The following is a 23,060-nucleotide window of genomic DNA, read 5'->3' on the forward strand; positions in this document are numbered from 1 at the left end:
CAGAATACAACGAAATATTATTCCACCATAAAAAGAATGCAGTACGGATAAATGCGACTTGGATAAACCTCAAACACATTATGCTAAGTAAAAGAAACCAATCACAGAAGACCATGTGCTGTATTATTTCATTTATATGAAATGTCAAAATTGGCAAATCACAAATCTATAGAGACAGAAAGTTGAGTAACAGAATGATTAAAATGTCATAAAATTGGATCATGATGCTGGCTGTACAACTCTAAATATAATAAAAACCACTGAACTCTTCACTTCAAAGGGGGTGAATTATATAGCATATTTTTTACATTTCAATAAAGTAATTTAAAAATAAATAAACCAAAGACATCAATCCAGTTCTTAGATTCTGTGAATTAATGCCTAAATCTGATTCTTAAATTGTTGTGTGGTAAGACAACACGGTTCTTGAGGTAACAACTACTTTCAGAATAATACTGATATTTGCCTTTTTCACTATGCTGATATTAGCCCTCATGGTGCAAAAACAATGGCGGCTAAAAGAATTGGCACTTTTGGCACAGTGTCACCAAAGTCTACTGGTTACTAGTAGTCATTACATTCTTCACTGCCACACACCCAGAGCCAAAAAAGGAAAAAGTCTTTTCTCACTTCAGGATGTCCTTGATAAGGAGGAAAAATTATGAATTTTATTCAATCTCTACTCTAGAGTACACATCTTTTTTAAAATTACATGTGAGAGGGGTGCCTGGGTGGCTCAAGCAGTTAAGCATCCAACTCTTGGTTTCAGCTCAGGCCATGGTCTCAGGGTCCTGAGATTGGCCCCACAACCAATGGGCTCCATGCTCAGGAAGGAGTCTGCCTGGGATTCTCTCCCTCTCCCTTTGCCCTTCCCTTGGCTCACTGGCTCCCTCTCTCGCTCTCCCTAAAAAAATAAACAAATAAAATCTTTTATAAATAAATATAATCACATGTGACAAAATGGGAAGTGGCCATGAAGCACCCCTGCTGCATACTAAAATATAAAAGGTGTGATTCCATGAGTTGTGGGCCAAACTAGTCAATTTTTTAATAGAACACCATTTTTACTAGAAATAACTATCAGTTCCTATGGGAAAATGCATTCCCATTTCCAAATTCACCTACATATAACTTTTACAACACAACTGCTTCATAAAATGGGAGCCACCACTCTCCACAGGAAATCATACCTTACTTCCTTTTAAAACAATATTAGTATTAAAAAAAAAAAAAACCAATATTAGGATTTCAATTAACTTGAGCCAGAGTTAGCAGGAAAGGCCTGTTTTGTGGGCAGAGGAGGGAGGGAATAAGGCAAAAGGCAGAAGATAAACGTTAGCCTAAGAAACTATTTTGCCTTATGATGGTGACAGGCTAACTAACATTAACATTTATTACAGGATAAAAGTTTAACAAGTTTTAAGAGTTTGTTTTAATTCAAACAAAATAAGGCTTAAATATTTACTCAGCTATTTAAAAGGGGACTGTTCTAGGGACACCAGGCTGACTCAGTTGCAAGAGTGTGCGACTCTTGATCTTGGGGTTGTGAGTTCAAGCTCCACGCTGGGTGCGGAGATTACTTATATAAATAAACTTTAAAAAGGGTGGGGACTGTTCTATACCATGGTATTACTTATAACTAGTTACAAAAGGGACTTAAAGTGCTCCTAAATGCAAAGATTCCAATGTTGAGAATTACACTTGCAAAAATCTACTAAAAATAGATAATGAATTGGTCATTTCTCAGCCCTAAAAGATAATTTGTAAACATGTCACTGATGAAGATCTGAAAAATCCCAAGGACCAATCTGGAAAACTAAACTGATGCAGGGCAAAAAGTAATTTCAAAAAGACATGTAATTGTACTAGTAGTCTAAGCGGTGTGGTACAACAGAAGGAAATACACAGTAAACCTAGGAGTGTGTAGCTAGTCCTCCACACGTAAGAAAAAGATGGATCTGGTGGATGCGAGTCTATCAGTCTGAAGCATTTGACCAGAGTTTCTTAAAATAGAAAGACTTTGTCCTTAATCTTTTCCCTATTTGATAAAATGTCCCTTTGTTCTCACCCTATGCTAAATCAATGTTTTGACCTGGTTTCCCAAGTCAGTTGATATTTTATTCACTGTAAACATCAAATTAGTGGTCATAGCTCTCTAACACATGGCATGTTATTCCTTAAGAGCCCCCATCAACTTGGGGCAAACATAAAATTAAGTTTTTGACTTTGTAAAGCTGAAATTTTTACAGAACTAATTTTTCTTATTTTTAAAATTTTTTTATTTTTGAGAGAGGACATGTGGGGTGGGGGGTTGGGAAGGAGGGGCTGAGGGAGAGGGAGAGAATCTTAAGCAGGTTCTGAACTCACGGCAGAGCCCAACAGTGGGCTCAATCTCATGACCCTGAAACCAGCACCAGTTACAAAGAAATCAAGAGTTGGACATCCAAACAACTGAGCCACCCAGGCACCCCTAGAACCAGATAATTTTTTGATAAGTATGCACACTCTAGTATTGAACTGAATGTATTTTGGTTTAAAAAATTTTACTTCCTTTATGAAAGTATATTACAGCTTACCAAACATCACAAATACAACCCATTTCTAATAGTAATATTTAAAGTAATAACTAACATTTATATAAGGTTTATTGTATACCAGGCACTGCCATTTTACATATTTTAACTTGTTTTAATTGTCATAACAACCTACAGAAAGGTACCTATTATCATCTCCTCTTTACCAATGAATAAACTGAGGCAGAGGACAATTAAGTAACCTGCTCCATAACATACATGGTTAAGTGGTGAAAGTGATATTCAATCCAGGATTTCTGGCTCCAAAGTCAGGATTCTTAATCTCTTAGCCTTGTGTTACCAGTTTTCTGATTTTTAAGCATCTTATTTTTCAGAACAGTTTTGGAATTCCATATATAGCAGAGCAAGAAATGTTTCCCAAATCCTCATGATTAAGCTATTAAACTAGAAATGGTTTACCCACTCATTTAACCATGGTTTCTATTAGTTTTAATAAGCACAAACATCAAATCATGAAACTGTCAGAAATTAATACAAAATTAATCAGAAAAATATATAAACCATTATTTTAAAATGTACATATGTCCACTTTCAAAGTATACTAACTTGAGTTGTAAGTACACATATAAAATTAGTCATGGTTTTAGATTAATTGGATACTATTCTAGAAGCATGGATTTTATAGTTTTTAAAGAAAAATATTAATTTTAGCTTTTCTGACTACTAATTTATTTCTTTTTAAAGATTTTATTTATTTATTAGTCAGAGAGAGAGAGAGAGAGAGCGAGCATAGGCAGACAGAGTGGCAGGCAGAGGCAGAGGGCGAAGCAGGCTCCCTGCCGAGCAAGGAGCCCGATGTGGGACTCGATCCCAGGTCGCCGGGATCATGACCTGAGCCACAGGCAGCCGCTTAACCAACTGAGCCACCCAGGCGTCCCGTGACTACTAATTTAAAATGACTCAAATCACTTACATGTTAACTCTAAATTCTTAACTCTCTCGTTATATAGCTCCTATAAAACATAACTTGTTTTATGGATTAGTCATTCTACAAACTAGACTGTAATTAACCTCATATCACATAAAATAGTTTTAATTTGTGTTTTCTTCCAATTTTTCTTCACATTTAATGAAGCCAACCTGTACCACTGGACTGCTACATTCCCAAATTTCTATTTTCTCTTTTCACCTTGATAGCATATTAAAAGGAAAAGCACTTCTCAAAAGGCAATCTTTTATTATACTAACAATGTTCTTTTTTTTTTTTTTAAGTCTATTTATATTTTTTAGTAACCTCTACACCCAATGTGGGGCTTGAACTCACAACCCAGAGATCAAGAGTCACATGTTCTTCCAAATGAGCCAGGCAAGGACCCCAGCAACGTTCTTGGTTTTTATCTGGGTGCCACTTACAGGAGTTATGTTCAACTTATGAAAATTCATCAAGCTAAATACACTTCACTCTATAAAAGCTGTTTTTTAAAAATCTGTGCTTAACTTTACTTCATCAAAACCCACAACATACCAACCTTATTGGAAGTTGTAATTTTTTAAAGTTTTTTATCGAACCCTGTACAGCACTGAATGATATTCAATTTGTATCTGCAGCATATGGAAAAAAGAGCTACCCAAGATACTCTATAGAACCAAGAACAGCTATTTAATTCTTTCACATACCCCTGAGATTTAAAGACCTCAAAAGGAAAGAAAATATATTTTTCAGCTTTCACGTTGTCATTTTATTCTCACAACAACTTTATCAGGTAGATACTATCACACACTTGTGGCAGATTGTATTTTCCAAGGGCAGCCATAATAACACATATCCCACCCCAAAGGCTTTTCTTATGTGACACTGATGCTCCTCCATTACAGATGAGCCTATATTTTCTCTTCTGGAAAATTGTTTAGAGCTTTAGATCAGCCTTGAGTAAGAAAAGATGACAAGAAGATACTGGGTGACTCCCAAGGTTAGGACATAAAAGGCAATGCTACTTTCACCCAGCTTTCTTGCTCTCTCAAGACACCTGCCCTTGGAACCTGCCAGATGGTGAGCAGGCATTCTGCCTACTGCCTCAGCTACACCTCCAGCCAATAGGCAGCATCAACCACCAGATCTGGGTGACCCACCCTTCTCCAGATGATTCCAATCCCCAATCTTCAAGTCTTCTAGCTATGCCCCAGACAGCATGAGGCAGAGACAAGCCATCCCTGTCTGAATTCCGGGCCCATAGAGACCATGAGATAATAAATGATCACTATTGCCTTAAGCCAATAAGCTTCTAAAGATAACTGGTTATGCAGCAATATAAAACTTAGAAAACTGAAACACTTTATAAATAAGGAACACAGGTAGGTAACCACACTACCAAGTGGCAAAGCCAGAATTTGAATCCAAGTCAGTCTACAGGTAAAGCCTACAATCGTCCTACCGAAGGATATTGCCTCCAAGTTTTCCAGAGGTAACCCATCTCCAAATAAAGCAACAATCTCCAGAATTAAAATTCCAAGAGCAATAAACAGCCTCCAATATTAGTAATTTCAGTTAATACTCAGAACAATAGATCATTCAATCAGCAAGCTCAAAATCCTCGCATTACTTTTGACACATCTATACCCTTTACACTCTAATAACTTCATATCTGATAGTACCCATAACCTAGTGATATTTATGAAATAGCTCTGCATCAAAGACGGTAAGTCCAAACAATTACAGAGCACTTTACAAAACATTTTAACAATAATTTGATCTTCAGAAAACACTTCTTTGAGATTGGTAAGGCATATACCATACAGATAAGACTCAAAAAAGTTAAAAATAACTAGCTACTAGTTTAGAACCTACTACTTAAAAACAACATAGATAAGTAGGGGTTTGATTTAAGATTTTCTGACTCCAAGTCTAACACCCTTTCAACTCAACGACTCAACCTGAAACAACATTTATGGAGTGCCTTCTGTATATATTTCCATACACAACATTGTCTCTACAAGTTTAAGTATCTACTTCATGCAAAGCACCATGGAAGGTACTGTCTCTCTAATTTGTGTAATTTACTTCCAGGGTCAGTAGAAAAACATCTCTGAAATCAAGCTGATCTCTTTAAAAACCCAGTCTTTCCCCAGTTGCAACCATTCTCTCTACCCGGCCAACTGATTTTGCTAATCCACTCCCTTAACCATGTTAAAAAACTTGTCAAAGATGACATCTTACCATAAAAATATAGGTCAAATTCCCTTATCGGCTTTCAAGGTCTTCTGTAATCTGAACCTAGCCTGTTTGATTACATTAACTCCCCTGCGCTTGCTGAGGAAAAACAAATGAATCTCTGGTTTCTTCCCCAAATTCGCTTTCTTTACACTTTCTGGCCCTTCCTTTTGTTCATACTATCATCCAAATCCAGAAGTGATTCATCTTCAACCCCTGACAGAGAGGCTCTTCCCTCCAAGACCTTAAAATCCACTTTAGAGCCACAAGCAGCAATCCAATACAATGCATAATAATTCAGTTAGGTAATACAGACCACAGTTTACAGGGGATTTAGAGGAAGGGAATCCTGAAAATGGAGGAATGCCCCGAGGAGGAAGGAGCACCTGAAATAGGCTCTAACAGGATTCGAAGCGGCAGAAGTAAAAACAACCGAAACTGAGAAACAACCTAAAGGTCTTCTCTTCTACCCTACTTTTTCCCATCTACATCTTACTAATAATCTTCTAGCTGGTACTGTCTCCTTCAAGAAGGCTTCCTCAGTTACTCCACCTTCTAACCTAAAGCTCTCTCCTCTGAGCTTCTGATACAATTGCTATCTACAACACTTGTTCTGGCACTTAGTCATTCCATATTATAGACCTCACCTCTTTGACTCAACAGCTATGTCTCTACACAGTAATGAAAGCATTTGTTATCTCCTAAGCTGCACTCAGCTTAGTAGCCATTGTGGTTTTCAGTCATTTAGAAATTCATTGAACATAATACTGTTTCTTAACTTACCGGGCATCTCCTTTGGAAAGATTAGTATTTACAGGACTAAGTATAACCTTGTTTGCATCTACATCCACCACACATTTGGTATGCAAGTCAATTTCTGTAGAGAAAAAAGAAACAGAGAAAATGGTTATTTTTAAAGTTATTTATTTCAGAAAAATCATTTGAGAAAAACACAATACTCCTTCACGATAAAAACACTCAACAAACTAGGAATAAAAGGGAACTTCTCAACCTGATAAAGGACAAATACAAAAACCTGCAGCCAATGTCATGCTTAGTGGTTTACCTTAGAGGCTTACCCTGGAACATTAGGAATAAGACAAGGAAGTTCTATGGCTACAGTTTCTATTCAACATTGTTCTAGAAGTTCTGGTCAGGGCAGTTAGGCAAGATAAACAAATAAAAAGGACCCAGATTGAAAAGAATGAAGTAAAACTATCTCCATTTACAATATCATCTTGTACATAGAAAATCCTAAGGAATCCATTTAAAAACTACTAGAATAAACAAATCTTGCAAAGTTGTAGGATATAAGACCAGCATACACTAATCAGTTGTACTTCTATACACCAGCAATAAAAAACCCAGAAATGGAGTCAAGAAAACAATTTATAATAGCATTAAAAAGACTTAGCTACTTCAAAATAAATTTAAAAGAAGTACAAGATTTGTACAATGAAAATTCCAAAACACTATTGAAAGAAATTCAACATTTAAATAAATGGAAAGTTATTTTACATTCATGAACTGAAAGACTTAATACTATTAAGATGGCAATACATCCAAATTGGTCTACAAGATTCAAGGTAATCCCTATCAAAATCCCATGGTAACCTTTTCTTTTTTTTTTTTTTTTAACCAAGCTGATCCTATATCTGTATGGAAATGCATGAGACCCAGAACAACCAAATGTTCTTAAAAAAGAACAAAGTAGAAAGACCACACTCACCAATGTCAAACTTAACCACAAAGCTACATAGTCAAGACAGTGCTATACTACTGTAAGGACAGAAGAACAGGCATATAGGACACAGACAGTCCTGGAAGCCACTGTCACATTTATGGCCAAAGATTTTGACAAGACTATCCAGTGGGAAAATTACAGTCTTCTCAGAAATTGGTGGTGGGACAAGTGGATATCCACATGCAAAGAGAATGAAGACCATACATAAAAATTAATTCCAAAAGATCACAGACATAAATGTGTAAGAGCTAAAACCATAAAACTCTTAGAAGAAAACATAAGGGTAAACTCACATGATGTTGGCTTAGGTAATGATTTCTCAGACACTAAAAGCTCAAGCAACAATAAAAAAAAAAAAATAGGGGCACCTGGGTGGCTCAGTGGGTTAAGCCTCTGCCTTTGGCTCAGGTCATAATCTCAGGGTCCTGGGATCGAGCCCCACATCGGGGTCTTTGCTCAGCAGAGAGTCTGCCTCCCCCTCTCTCTCTTCCTCTCTGCCTACTTGTGATCTCTCTCTCTCTCTCTGTGTCAAATAAATAAAAACCTTTAAAAAAAAGCAATAAAAAATAGATAAATTGGACAGCATCAAAACGAAAAACTTTTGTACTTCAAAGGACGCTGTGAAGAGAGTAAAATAACAACCCACAGAATTGAACAAATCTGTAAATAATTTGTAAATTATGTATCTAATAAGGGACTTGTATCGGGAAACATCAAGAATTCTTACAAGTCAATAATAAAAAGACAATCCAATTTTTAAATGGGCAATGGATCTGAGTAGACCTCTCTCCAAAAAAAAAGATACAAAAATGGCCAATAAGCAAAGAGATGCTCAAAATCATTACACATTGGGAAATGTAAATTAGAAATACAGTAAGATACCACTTCACACCCACAGGCATAACTACTGTCAAAAAGATAATAACAAGTGTTAGGGAGGATGTGGAGAGATTGGAACCTTCATACATTATTGATGGGAATGTAAATGGTGTAGTTACTTTGCAAAACAGTCTAGCAGTTCCTCAAAAGGTTAAACAGAGAGCTGGCATGTGACCTGTCAATTCCACTCCTAGGTATATATTATCTAAGAGATATATTGTATTATATTATATTATATATTTTATTAGAAGTGATAAACTAGATCCACATAAAAGTTTGTACATAAATGTTCATAATGCTAGTATTGGGCTATTCATAACAGCCAAAAAATGGAACAATCCAAATGTCTATCAATTAATGAATGGATAAATGTCTATCAACTAATGAATGGATAAATTTAGTACATCCATAAAATTGAACATTATTTCGCAATTTAAAGGAATAAAGTACTGATACATACTACAACATGAACAAAGCTTGTGTGAAGTCAAAGAAGCCAGTTACAAAATACCACATTATATGATTCTATTCATTTGAAATGTCCAGAATATGCAAACAGAGACAGAAAATCGACTAGTTACTGCCTATGGCTGGGGAGTGACTGCTAATGGGTACGGTGTTTTGTTTATTTTTAATTGAGGTATAACTGACATACAACATTATGAGTTTCAGGTGTACAACATGATTCCCTATTTGTATATATTGCAAAATGCTCACCACATAAGGCTAATTAACATCTGTCACCATATATAATTACAAAAAATTTTTTCCATTATGAGAACTTTAAAGATCTACTCTCCTGGCAACCTTCAAATATGCAATACAGTATCACTAACTATAGTCGCCATGTGGTTACATGGGTATAGTTTTCTCTTGGGGTATGAAGATGTACTAAAATTGATTGCTGACAACTGCACAATTATGTGAGCATGATAAAAACCACTGAAATGGCTGAATTGTATGATATGTGAATTGTATCTCAATAAAGCTGTTTTTTTTCTTTTTCAATAAAGTTATTTTTTTAAAAAGTATAGGCTGTGGCATATTTATGTTTTCATATTTTTATATTCTTTTTTTGAAAGATTTATTAGGGAGAGAGAGAGTGTGAGCGGAGGTGGGGGGAGGGGAAAGGGAGAGGGAAAAAGACAATCTCAAGCAGACTCCACGATGAGCACAGAGCCCCATGTTAGGCTTGATCTCATGACCCTGACATCATGACCTGAGCCAAAAGCAAGAGTAGAGGATGCTCAACTAATTAAGCCACTCAGGCACCCCTCATATTTTTATACTCTTACATTTTTCTGACCCGAAGTATGAAACTGTTTGCCTTATCTCCGTTACCAAAAGATAAGCTCTAAGGAAAGGAGCTGCACTATACTGGAGCTATTTTGTATTTCCCAAAGAGCCTTGGCCAAATGTCAATGTCATATTCATTATAACTCAAGAGTATTTCCACTGCCAGGAAAGGTCATTTCTTTTATTGATCTCAACTTACATAACTGAGACAAATACCAAAAAGCAAAATTAAAAATTTCCCTCCCTGTACCTACCACAACTTTTCTTATATTGGTTTTTCTACAATTGTTCTCAAAGATACACTCTAGAAGTACAAAAAACTTAGCGGTCTTTCTTTTAGCCAATACATTTTTCAGGGGAAAAAAAAACTGAAAGGAAAACTATTGAGCTATGTTTTACCTAGGTGTAGAAGACTAATCCCAAAGCAGCACATGTTCTACTCTGATCAACTAGCACTAAAGTCTATATGCCCACAGCTCAAGAAAGTTTGCAATCATCATACTCTGTTAATACTACTCCTTAATGTTTTCTGACTATATTGTATTGGCTGGCCCCTTACAGTCAAATCTGTATTATACACAAAAGTATTATCGACTCTCCAGAAATTGCACTGTGTGACTCAGAATCTACCATCTCACCACCCACCACAAAGTTAGTTATTAGTGTCTTGCAAGAATGTTTGGTTTAAGCAAAGGAGTTGCATATACAGTTCTGTATGCAGAAGTATACATTAGAATGCATGCCTGAAAAACTGTAAATCAAATATTTTCTCACTAAGTGATCGGTTTTCATTTCAAATGATCTTGAATTGAGAAGGGATCCAAACATTTTCCTTCAATATTTCTATGCTTTTTCCCTATCCTCTTCACAGCTCCTCCCTTCTCTGTCTCATAACCTCATTAGATAGAACTAGTAATTTGGAAACATTAAAAGGCATGATAAAGGAACCAATCCTGGGAATATCCTATATAATACACAGAATCACCTAATAACTAATATATTCAACCAAAATTAATTTTGTCCTAAATATTAAATGCCACCCATTAAAGGTGGCCTTTAAAATATAAACACTATCTTCATTTCAGTAGCTCCATTTTATCAAACAAAATTCCCATTCTGATTTTGTTGATTGATGGACAGATATTAAAACAAGGTTGTTTAGAATATGGGTAGTACATCTAGGACACACACACCCAAGCAAATAAATGCAGTGAGATTTGAAGAAAGTTTAAGGGTCAGATATATAAGAAACATTTAATATAAATGCTATAGCTAGAGTACCATTAAATATTAGTTGGTTGAATTCAAGTATATTGCAAAATGGGTGCCTGGCTCATTCAGTGAGTAGAGCATGCAACTCTTAATCTCAGGGCTGTGAGTTCGAGCCCCACGCTCAGTGTACAGATTACTTAAAAATAAATTCTTCAAAAAACAAAAACTACAGGGGAGCCTGGGTGGCTCAGTTGTTAAGCATCTGCCTTCAGCTCACGTCATGATCCCTGGGTCCTGGGATTGGCCCGACATCAGGCTCCCTGCTTGGCGGGAAGCCTGCTTCTCCCTTTTCCATTCGCCCTGCTTGTGTTCCTTCTCTCACTGTCTCTCTCTCTCTGTCAAATAAATAAATAAAATCTTTAAAAATTAATTAATTAATTAATTTAAAAATTACATTGCAACAAGATTCTGATTATGACACTTTCTCCATTTAAAACTTCTTGCTCTACACTGCTTAGAAAGCAAGCAGTAATTAAATAATAGCAATAAATGTAGGCCTTAAATTTAAATTTTAAAAACTAAAAAAAGTTTTTTTAGATTATATTTATTTATTTGTCAGAGAGAGAGAGCAAGCACAAGCAGGGGGAATGGCAGACAGAGGGAGAAGCAGGCTCCCCACCGAGCAAGAAGCCCAACACAGGACTTGATCCCAGGACCCCGGGACCATGACCTGAGCCGAAGGCAGATGCTTAACCAATTGAGCCACCCAGGCATCCCAAAAAACCAAAAAAAAATTTTTAAAACACCTACCAAAAATCCAAAAGATAAACAGCTTCCTCTTAGTTTAGAACAATACTTAGATTAAAAAGATAAGGACCTAGCTGCTATGAGCTGCATTTGCAAAATCAACATTAAAGTATATCCAAGTTCACAGCAGTATTCACAACAGCCAGAAAGTGGCCACAATCCAAGTGTCCATCGATGATGAATGAATGGAAAAACAAAATGTGGTATACTTCAATGGAATATTATTCAACCTTAAAAAGGAATGAAATTTTGCTAAAACGTGGATGAGCCTTGACATTTTACCAAGTGAGACAGCTAGACAAATACTATATGATTCCACTTATATGAGGTACCTAGAGTAGTCATATTCATTGAGATAAAAAGTAAGATGGTAGATGCCAGGGGCTGGGCTTACGGGGCAATGGGGGAGTTTCAATGGTTACAGAGTTTCAGTTTTACAAGATTAAAACATTCTAGACTTGGAGAGTGGTGCTAGTTCCATAACAAATTAATGCCACTAAACTGTACACTTAAAAGTGGTTTAAGATGATAAATTTTACATTATATATACTTTGCCACAATAAAAAATAGCACTAAATGCTCACCATTATTATAATAAATAACACACGGACAACAGTTTATTCCTAGGGAAGTCTATAATAATGAGATTGGGATTTAACTAGTACTATGTCTGAAAACCAATAAAAAACCAGAGTGATCTTAAAGTTAAGTAATCCTATAAGTTTAATATCATGACTAATAAACCTCTATCGTGCTTAGAACCATGAATACTTTGATGTATCCTTGAATCCTTAGAAAAAAGAAAGAAATTTACTCCACTAACATTAAAGATCCCATATTATTTCCCAAACACGATCCTTTTCTAGGTCAAGCTCTTCAAGATGAATATTAAAATATTAACAGCTGACAATTCAGCTTACTCAGCCAGCAAATTAGTCACCCTGTAAAAGTGAACAATAATTTGAAACAACTCTTCCTTCAACACACAAATCAGCTATGGCTCGTTCCTCAATGACATCACAGTGAAAGACGGGCAGGGTGTGGGACACTCCCTTTACATAACTCATGTTCCATCTGAGGAAATGCATCATTCTCAGTGTGAACAAAGTAAGTTGAGTTGCCCATTTAATAACTATTTTCTAATTTTCCAGAACATTACTAGTAATTTTCAAACCAAATATACTACTCAGAAATATAAATGTACCTCCCTTTACCTCCCAATCACATTCCTAAAAAGCTAACTGTAATCACTCAAAATCAATAGTTAATTGATTTTTGACAAGAGTGCCAAGACAATCCAATGGGGAAAAAGTAAAGTCATTTCAACAAATGGTGCTGGGACCACTGGATATTCACATGTAACAGAATGAAATTGAACCTCTACCTCACATCACATTCAAAACTTAACTCCAAATGGCTCGAAGACTTAAATACAAAGTCTAAAACTATAAAACTCTTAGAAGAAAATACAGGCATAAATCCACATAACCTTGAGTTAGGTCATGATTCCTTATATATGACTTCAAATGCACAAGCAACAAAAGATAAACTGGACCCTATCAAAATGAAAAACTTTTGTGCTGCAAGGGCATCTGGAGTCTCATTGGTGGGGCATGTAACTTCTGATCTTGGGGTTGTGAGTCTGACACCCACATTGAGTGTAGAGGTTACTTAAAAATAAAATCTTAAAAACAAACAAAAAAAACTTTTGTCCTTTAAAAGATACCAAGAACCAAAAAAAAAAAAAAAAAAAAGATACCAAGAACAGAATGAAAAGGCAACTCACAATAATCAAGAAAATATTTCTCTGATAAGGGACTTGGTATTCAAAAAACATAAATAATTCTACCAGTTCAATAATAAAAAGACAACCCAAATTTTAAAATGATAGTTTGAGAGGCATCTGGGTGATTGAGTCAGTTGAGCGTCCAACTTTGATCTCAACTCAGGTCTTCTTTTTTTTTTTTCCTTTTTTAAATATTTATTTACTTGAGAGAGAGAGAGAGATGGCAAGCAGGGGGAGGGGCACAAGGAGAGAGAAAGAGAAAGAGAATCCTCAAGTAGACTCCCGGCTGAGCTGAGTACCTGGCCCAATGGGGGCTCAATCCCAGGACCCTGAGATCATGACATGAACTGAAAGAACAGTCAGCGGCTTCACCAACTGAGCCACCCAGGTGCCCCTCAGCTCAGTTCTGGACCTCAGAGTCATGCACTGGGCTTGACACTGAACCTGGAGCCTACTGAAAAAAATAAAAATAGGGACACCTGGGTGGCTCAGTCAGTTAAGCATCTGCCTTTGGCTCAGGTCATGACCTTGGGGTCCTGGGATCAAATCCTGCATTGGGCTCCCTGCTCAGCAGGAACCCTGCTTCTCCATCGGCTTGCACATTTGCTCTCTCTCTCTGTCTCTCTCTGACAAATAATAAAATATTTTTTTAAATAATTAAATAAATAAATAATAAAATAAAATGATAGTTTGAATAGAAATCTCTCCAAAGATCTACAAATAGCCAATGAACACATGAAAAGATGTCCAACATCATTAGATACTGGAGAAATGAAAAATCAAAACTACTGTGAGATACTACTTCACATACACTAGGATAGCAATATTCAAAAAGACAGACAAAGCTAGTATTGGCAAGGACATGGAGAAATTGGAACTTTCATACATTGTTGGTGAGAACATAAAATGATTCAGTCACGTTGGAAAACAATTTAGCAGTTCCTCAAAATTTAGAGTTACTTATATGACCCAGAAATTCCACTTCTATTTATATATACACCCAAAAGAAATAAAAATATACATCCACACAAACGGTTATACACAAATGTTCACAGCAGTGTTATTCATAACAGCCAAAAAGTGGAAACAAGCCAAATGCCCATCAACTAATGAACGAGTAAACAAATGCAGCATATTCATATCATGTAATATTACTCAACTTTAAAAAGGAATGATTACTGACTCATGCTACAACATGCCAAAAACCTGAATACATTATACTAAGTGAAGAAAGTCAGATACAAAAGTCCACATATCGCTATATTGTGTTGGGGGAGGGAGGTAGACAGAATGCTAGTGGGGACAGAATCTCTCTATGGGATGACAAAAATGTTCTGCAAATGGATAATGGTGATGGTTGCACAACTCTGCAAATACACTAAAACCACTGAATTGTACACTTTTGATGAATTATTACCCCCCAAAAATTAGAAAAAATGATCCCACTACCCTCAATAGATACAAAATATGGTTAGAGTTCTTCAATTACATTTCCAAACAATCACTACTTCGAAGATCCCAGCCAAACCAATCCTTCTCACTCTCAAATAACAACCTCAGAATCTACCTCATCAAGAAAATTACGCACTACAGGCCTTTGCCATTATATAATTATCCTCTTCTTCCCATATTTCAAAAATTTCCTTCTCTATTGCCTTGGTCTATAACGAGGTTCAAACATCTCATTAAAAAGGTCTGTTCCTAGGTACAACTCCAGATACCACTCTCTACCCTTCCCTTCTAAATGGATTTTCTTGAAAGAAACTTGTATATTCACTACCACCATACTGGCAACCCACTTATTTCTCAGCCCACTATTAACATACCAACACTAATTCATTCATTCAGTCAAAATTACTCTGAAAATTACCACTGACTGCCATGATGCCTAATCCACTAAACAGTTATTATATGTCATTCTTGTGATATCTGACTACCAACTATTCATTCTTCGACACATTTTCTCTCTGGGCTTCCATATTACCTTTTTTTTTTTCTTTAGTATTTATTTATTTATCTGAGAGAGAGAGAACAAGTGGGAGAGGCAGAGGGAGAAAGAGAGAGAATCTCAAGCAGACTCTGCGCCCACTCCACGTGAAGCTTGATCTCACAACCCTGAGATCACAACCTGAGTTGAAACCAAGAGTCAGCCTCTTAACTGACTGTGCCACCCAGATGTCCCCTGGGCTTCCATACTACTTTTATCTGCTTCCCTTAATCTCTCTTCTTGACCTCTGTGACCTCCTCCTTCACACACACTTTAACTTGGTATTCTATCTACTACCTACAGTAATGACTCCCAAATGTGTGACTCTACACACATCTCTAGTTCCTTAGATTTTGACTCATATGCAACAGCATTCTGGATCCATCCACTTAACTACACTTCAGACATCCAAAATTCAACAAATATGTTGAGTTTTTTCCAGGAATACATATTGTATTCATATTTGTAGGTGCAGTACACAGCATGTGATAAGGGCTGACTAAATACTTGAATGTCTAAGAATAAAACTCATCATTTCCTACACTTTCACCTTAAAACTTGCTTCTCCTATATTTCTTTTTGAAGCTTTGCAGTCTTCCTGTATTTCCTAAATTTCAGTTGCTTCCCCGCTGCCTTTACACGTTCTTGCTGGGTATACAGCAATATATGGCCTAGAATGCTAGGCAATGGATGCTTTTTACCCAGCCCCTCTCTCAGGACTGTGTTTGTAGCCAGCAACCTTGTGGGACAAGGTCTTCCTCTAGGACAAAGAGCAGGTTTGCTTATTACCACTTAAAACTGTGGATTCCCCAAGCTGAGTGTTTCTCAGAAGTAAAACAAACCTACTACTTAAACAGCAGCCATCTGGACTCTCCACACCCTTGTGGATTGGCAAGCAAGGGAGCTACTCTCACTGTTTGCCATGCCATGAGTAAGTCCTCTGACCCAGAAGTCCCACGTTTTCTACCAGCACCCACGAACCAGTAACTACCTAACTTATTAGCTTACAAGCAGGGTAAAAACACACAGATTAATTCCAACAACTTGTGTTTTGTACCCCACCTGACATGTCTCCCTCCCTGCCCATTGTCTCCAGCATAGTCCTTACCATTCTCAAGTATCACTCCCATTTCTTTAATTCATACTGCACTGGCATCACTGTGTACATATATTCTTGTAAATTGTGGATCTCTTGTTACTAACAAGACAGTGAGCTCCTTTGGTCAAAGATCATGACTTCTGCCTCTCATGTATCCCGTACACCTTTGAAAATTAAGTAAACTCAAGAATACAAGGTCCCTTTAAAGATCATGTCCAAATCAGCAATAAAAGCACAGGCTTTAATGGCACAGCAGGTCTTGTAATTCTGGAGTTTACTTAACCCCCTCTGAGATTCTGTTAAGTGATAATTCCATAAACTACCTTCTAAATTTTGTTTGAGGGGCGCCTGGGTGACTCCGCAGGTTAAAGCCTCTGCCTTCGGCTTGGGTCATGATCCCAGGCTCCTGGGATTGAGCCCCACATCAGGCTCTCTGCTTGGCGGGGAGCCTGCTTCCCCCTCTCTCTCTGCCTGTCTCTCTGCCTACTTGTGATCTCTGTCTGTCAAATAAATAAAATCTTTAAAAAAAATAATAAAATAAATTTTGTCTGAGGAAGAAAAAGTACTCAACTCTGTAGATCACAAACAGAAAGCTCTCAGAAAGAAGTAGCTATTGTTCTTTTCTTCAATCAACACATATTGAATAGGCTAACAGCATCTTTTAAAGACATCTACAGCACCTGAAAGCTCAAGCCCAGTACCAATTAAGTCATGGATTTGTGTCCCACAGATCAGTTAGTGTCACACAATCCCCCATAAATTACACTGCTCATCTTTGCCAAGTTTTTTTTTTTTAACATGCTCTATTGAACACAAGGGGAACCTGATTAGCAAGCTGAGAGATCAATAATAATCCATTTCCACTCAATAAACATCTCCATTCATCAGCTTAATGAATAGTTTTGTCAGTGGTTTTCTCCATCTTCGGACCTTAAGGATTGGAAAAGTTAGACATTAGTCATTGCTTTATGGAGGTGAGGGGGTAAAAGTAAAAGCCAACTCAGACAAATTTTTGTTTTATCATATAAATGTGTACTCTCTTCTTCAAAAGCCTCTGGCCCTATATGGATAAATCTCAATTTCAGTCACTGAGTGCACAGTAGAAACAAAAAAATGTTTTAATAGATGTGTGTCTCCTTCTCCGTGAGCATATCAAGCAGATGCTAGAAAACAAGGATCTTCTGTTTTAGAAAGTATGTCAGAAATTTCCAACCACAGCCATCCTCGACTCCAATATCAGTTATCTCTCTGACACCACTAATGACCTCAGGGTCCAAACCACCTTCTTGTTTTCGAATCTCCTTGCCACCTAGCCCCTTCATTTCCTAAGGATCACCTGTGTCTTCACAGACCGCCAGCGTATTCTCTCAACTTCCTACTTCCTCAGTTTCATCCTGCCTTCTGGGTCCCGACTGCTTATCCAAGTTCAATCAGCCTAATTCTTCCTATACACATGGCTTCATTTTCACCACCCTTAAATGTAACCCAACTATGCCCTGAATCAGGCATCTACCCAGGCTTCTGATCCTGCTCTAAGACCAGGCAATCTTCCTCCTTCTGCCTGTGTCTGAGATCCATGCGAAGTTCTACAGAGCTAAACAGAGCACATGGACCATCCACCCTAACCCAGACTTCTGGGCCTCGCTAGCACTCAGGGCTCCCTTAAATTCCACCCTACCTTTCTAATCTCATCCTTTTCTAGTCAAGCTCACAGAACCCTCCTTTCTGGCAGGCTTATCCTGTCTCTGCCGCCTAAACTTGCCTGGTTCATTCCTGTCTCTGTGCCTTTGCTCTCAAACCATACTTCCTCCCCAACGACCCAACACTCTCCCCTCGCCTGCTACCATGCACCCGTTCTGATCATAAGCTTCCTCCCTCCACATCGACTCAGGTTCTCCCTCCCCAGAGAAGCCTTCCCTGATCACCAGGCTTCCAGGGATCTTTCACTCTGAATTTCTATGTTTCCCGATCACTCACCCGACAATCTGTGATAGGTTTTTGTTTACCTTTTAATCTTATCTTTTCATAGGAGAGCCATTTCCTCATGAGCATGAACCATAAAGCACACTTTAAAAAGCTGAACACTACAATAGCAGTCAACACTAAGAGAGAATTTTCAGGACATAAGAGTCTCCCAACAGGAACAAGCAATCCCATTTTTTCATGTTTCTTTCTAGCCCTTGCCCATTCCTGTTGACATTTTACACAGTAAGAATCATAACAGCAGATTCAACCATACAGTCGCACATACTGTTTTCCATTCTGCTTTTTCCACTAACAGAGAAAACTGTCTTCCTTGGTAAAAGATGCTGATTTTCATCATTTTTAATATCTACATAACAATCTTCCCACTGAGATTCTAGACCATGATTTACTTAAGCACTGACTTCTATCAGATGGTACTTTCTTCTTTCTGTCTTTGTGCCTTTCACTGCATCAAGTACTATAAAATGCAAAGTAATCCCTTGAGAAATACCTGTTGAAATATATTTATTATCCATGTTCCCTGACAACTGAAATAAACCATTTCACTATTTTTCTCTCCAGCTAAATACCTAATGTAATTCTTGGTTTCACTACCTTAGGCTAGGTAGATAGGACAGGTATTTTCCAAACACTTTTGATGTAAATGTATTTATTTTGGTAGTTGATCTTACACATATTTAACCATGGGAAGTCCCTTGCAGAAAGGCAACAAGATCCTGTAATATCTAACATAAGCTAGACATCTGGCAGGCACTCAGTAAATAGTAAATATTTTTAAAACCATCTGAAGTTATAAAACATCAAATTCCTAAACAGGAGAGTGTCACTGATCTAGTTAATACCATCGATAATGCTTGTAAACCTTTCAGTTCATTTAATAATTAAACTGGTTAATAATGTATGAATGGGTGTTCCTTACAGTATATAGAAAAACACAACCGGAGTTATCTGGTGAGTTGTCCAAGTCTGAAAAATAACATGAAAAACCAAACAATATCTGCAACAAGAACTTCAAGATCTCCTGACAAATCAAGTTTACAGATTTCCTTCAGCTTGTTTAAGGACATATTACAGATGAAGAACAGCAAAAACAGAAGTTGTAATATTAAAAGTAGGTAAAATTACATATGCATGTGAACACAAACTAGAATGAAAATAAGAAAATGAGACCGAATTGTTAAAATGGAAAGATGTTGCAGACTTTTTCCCTTTTATGTTTTATTTTGCTAGTGCAATGTTAAAATATATAACAAGAAAAATATTACTGACAAAAGCGTATTCATTAGCCATTATAATTCTTGCTATTATCCAACTAGGGCATAATGCTTAATGTTGAAGTAACAATGTTTCCCAAACCCACACATAATTTAGCAAAAAAGACTGAAACTCTTACTTCCATGATAAATGTTAAATAATAAACCAATGAACTCCCTTAACACCTTAGCACAGATATTGAATCACATGAAGAACTTAATGGTACGCGAGAAGCTTCTTGCAAATTTCAGTTTTCCTCAAAAAGAAGGCAATATGATTCCAAATATCGGAATCTATACAGCAAAACTTCATCAGCCTGGTAATCCATTCTCTTCTCATTCTTATTTGTGAAGAGTGATTTCTGAGGTTGCATCCTTAACTGATATGCTAAAAGAGAAATAATTATGACTAAAAGTGTACTATTTGTCATAATTAGACACTACTACTTACTTAATACACTAAATTTTCCCAGAAGTAATTATTAGTCAAAGTAATAGGATTTTTTTCAAAATTACTGGAAAGGAAATATATTTCCGTTTTCGTCTTTTTAAACAAATGCCAGGTAGCAGTTTAAAAATCACTGGCTTTAGGGGAGCCTGGCTCAGTCAGTGGAGCATGCGACTCTTGATCTTGGAGTTAAGTTCAAACCCCATGCTGGATATGGAGATTACTTAAAAATGAAATCTTAAAAAAAAAAAAGAAAAAAATCACTAGCTTTAGAATTCCACTACAGTGTATTCCATTATGTCTAGATTTATGTAAATGACAACTTCAAGATGAAATAGAAATAGAAACAATAACCTTAATTATCGTGGTAATCACAGCAAAAAGAAGTCCATACGCATTCAGGAAATACAACGCTAGGTGAGAGATGGCACTAAATGAAGGGGGAAACGGTTTACCACAATAAGGCACTCTATTAATAGAGTAATGGATCCATGTACAAACCTTAATTTTGAAATGAGTTCACCCAAAGGAACAGCTAACATCCATTCCACAGCTAAAATTTTTATTATTCTGTGTGTCCCTGGAAACTCTGATCCTGCCAATTATTACAATCTAACTAAATGACAATTTATAACAATAGTACTTCCCCCCAAAAACTGAAATTCATGGAGGGAGGGGAACAGGGAAGGATTCTAATTATCTGAGATAGGTCTTTTGTGATGGCTGGTTAGCTGCATCTTTTTAGCAATGACATTTCCAAGTTTTTTGTGAAAAAGGCAATTTTAAGAATGTGCTGATACCGTGCTTTCAGAATCAAATCCCAGATAACAACGTTATGTGGCTTACTTTTTCCTGATTTTTTAATCATTGTGATGGTAATAAATTTGAATAAAGATGCCTGAGCACTTAAGAACAGAAGCTTCTAAAAACTTTCCGAGTTGATTTTTGTCAAAGGAAAGACTGAAGACCCCAAACATGTACTAGTTTAAGTTCATTTAGGGAGAAGGATGGAGGAACTCACATTCTATGTCACACAACAGACTTAAACTGACCTAGCAGGGACAGGAGGAATCACCAACTCCAACAGAAGAGATGAGTCGGAAGAGAAATAAAACAACTTCCAAAAGGACAACCCAACAAAACATACTGCCAACTGGTTGATCTGTGTATCTCAATATATACAAAAGACAGCAAAGAAAAGGAAAAGCAGAAAACAACTTAAAATTTCTACACAGATTCAACACTTGATTATGAACAAATTGCAAAAACGTCTTAGAAGTGATTCTGATACAAGATTTTGATTAGTTAAGTCTTATCAATTGAAAAGTCATCCGCTGGGATAAGTGATCTCAATAACATAGCCTCGGATAGAAAGTGTTTTCAAATATATTACCTCATTTAAAGTTACTTGCCCAGTCACGCTGCTACTTAAGCATTAAAGTCAAGGCCCAGCCCACCTCCTCTTGGTACTTCGAGTTGGGGGTTCTCTTCACTCCATTTGACTAACTAAAGTTGATTTAAAATGTAGTCGGTTTATCTGCTTTCTCTACCCTCCCTGCAGAATTGAGAGAATGTCTGAAAGATACAATTTCACAAGAATCTTGGCACTTAAACTATTTATTGTTGAGAGATGACGAATATGACTCCAAGCAAAAACAAAACTATCTCAACAGTCAAAAAAAAAAAAAAAAAAAAGGCGGGGTGGGGTGGGGTGGAAGGGCATCTCTTTCACCCAACTTCAAAGTCTTCACAATTCTTTATGACCGTCCTGCCTAAACGTACATAAAGTGAAAACCACAGACGAGGAATTTTTGCACTTGAGTGCTTTCTCAGGAGTAAAACCAAATTCCCTGCCATTTTTTCCTGCCACGGACCACAAAAGTGCAGGGTTGGGGTGACTGGGCCAGAGACGTGGGGCCTCGGGGTCCCTGGCTGTCCCGGCCAGGCTGGTGGGGTGAGGACCCGAGGGGCGGGGGCCACTCTGACAGCTGGCAAGGAGAAAGAGGGGGACACAGCGGGGCACGAGCAAAGGGCAGCGGTGGGGGAAAGGAGGAAGCGAGCCGGGGGCGAGGGACCAGAGCGCTCTCCCGCAAGGGTAGGGGAGGCGAGAGGGCGAGAGGGCGACGGGGCGGGGCGGGGCGGGCGCGCCAGCGGAAGGGGCAGCGGACCGGGACGTGGGGCCCGCAGCGCCCGGGACGCGGTGCGGGCGAGGGGAGGGGCGTCCCCGAGCAGGACTGGCGGGCGAGGGGGACGAGGTTTCGGGGCGCGCCGGCCGCTCTCTCGCCTAGACTCGGACTGCAGGGGCGGGGTCCGACGGACCCCACACAGCGGCCGCGGCTGAGGGAAGGGCGCGCCAGGCACCTGCCGCCTCCACCGTCGCGGCCCCGGGCGGGCTCGGCTCTCACCTCTCCGGTTCATGGGCCGGATCCGCACGGCCACTTTCACTTTGGAGTCCCCCATCCTGCTGCCGCCGAGGCTCTCCCTCGGCTTCCGTCTGCCGCGGCCACCGGGCAACTCTTCGGGGCTGGCGGGGCGGGAGGGGGCTACGGGAGGGAGGGGCGGGGCGGGGCGGGGGCGGGGCCTGGGCGGGGAGGGGCAGGTCGCCGGGCTCCCGGCGCGTTCTCGCTGCATGACGGGACTTGTAGTCCTTGAAGGTGGTCGAGGGCAGGACAGTGGGCTCGGGCGGGAGAAATCAGGAGGGCTTCGCTGTCTGGAACGGGTGACTACCCCTCTGCTTCTACTCCATTCTGCTCTCAGAGCTAGTACTGAAACCTAAGCCGTCGATAAACTGATATCGCACCTGAAAACAGAGTTGAATAGA

At 38.3% G+C, this 23,060-nt stretch overlaps 1 protein-coding gene across 3 annotated transcripts in view; it reads right to left on the reverse strand.

The window, feature by feature from the left end:
* Nucleotides 1-22,787, reverse strand: part of KIF13B (kinesin family member 13B) — a 196,123-nt gene extending 173,336 nt beyond the window's left edge. For all 3 annotated transcript variants that reach the window (XM_032855722.1, XM_032855721.1, XM_032855720.1), the window contains exons 1-2: nt 22,645-22,787; nt 6,526-6,619 (exon numbers count right to left, since the gene is read on the reverse strand). In XM_032855722.1, the coding sequence (XP_032711613.1) occupies nt 6,526-6,619; nt 22,645-22,699 (149 nt within the window). In that variant the 5' untranslated portion in view covers nt 22,700-22,787. The remainder of the gene's footprint in view (nt 1-6,525; nt 6,620-22,644) is intronic.
* Nucleotides 22,788-23,060: the final 273 nt, after the last annotated feature.

The sequence above is a fragment of the Lontra canadensis genome, unplaced genomic scaffold (assembly GCF_010015895.1).
Source record: "Lontra canadensis isolate GAN:19392208 unplaced genomic scaffold, GSC_riverotter_1.0 scaffold10, whole genome shotgun sequence".
Lineage (NCBI taxonomy): Eukaryota > Metazoa > Chordata > Mammalia > Carnivora > Mustelidae > Lontra > Lontra canadensis.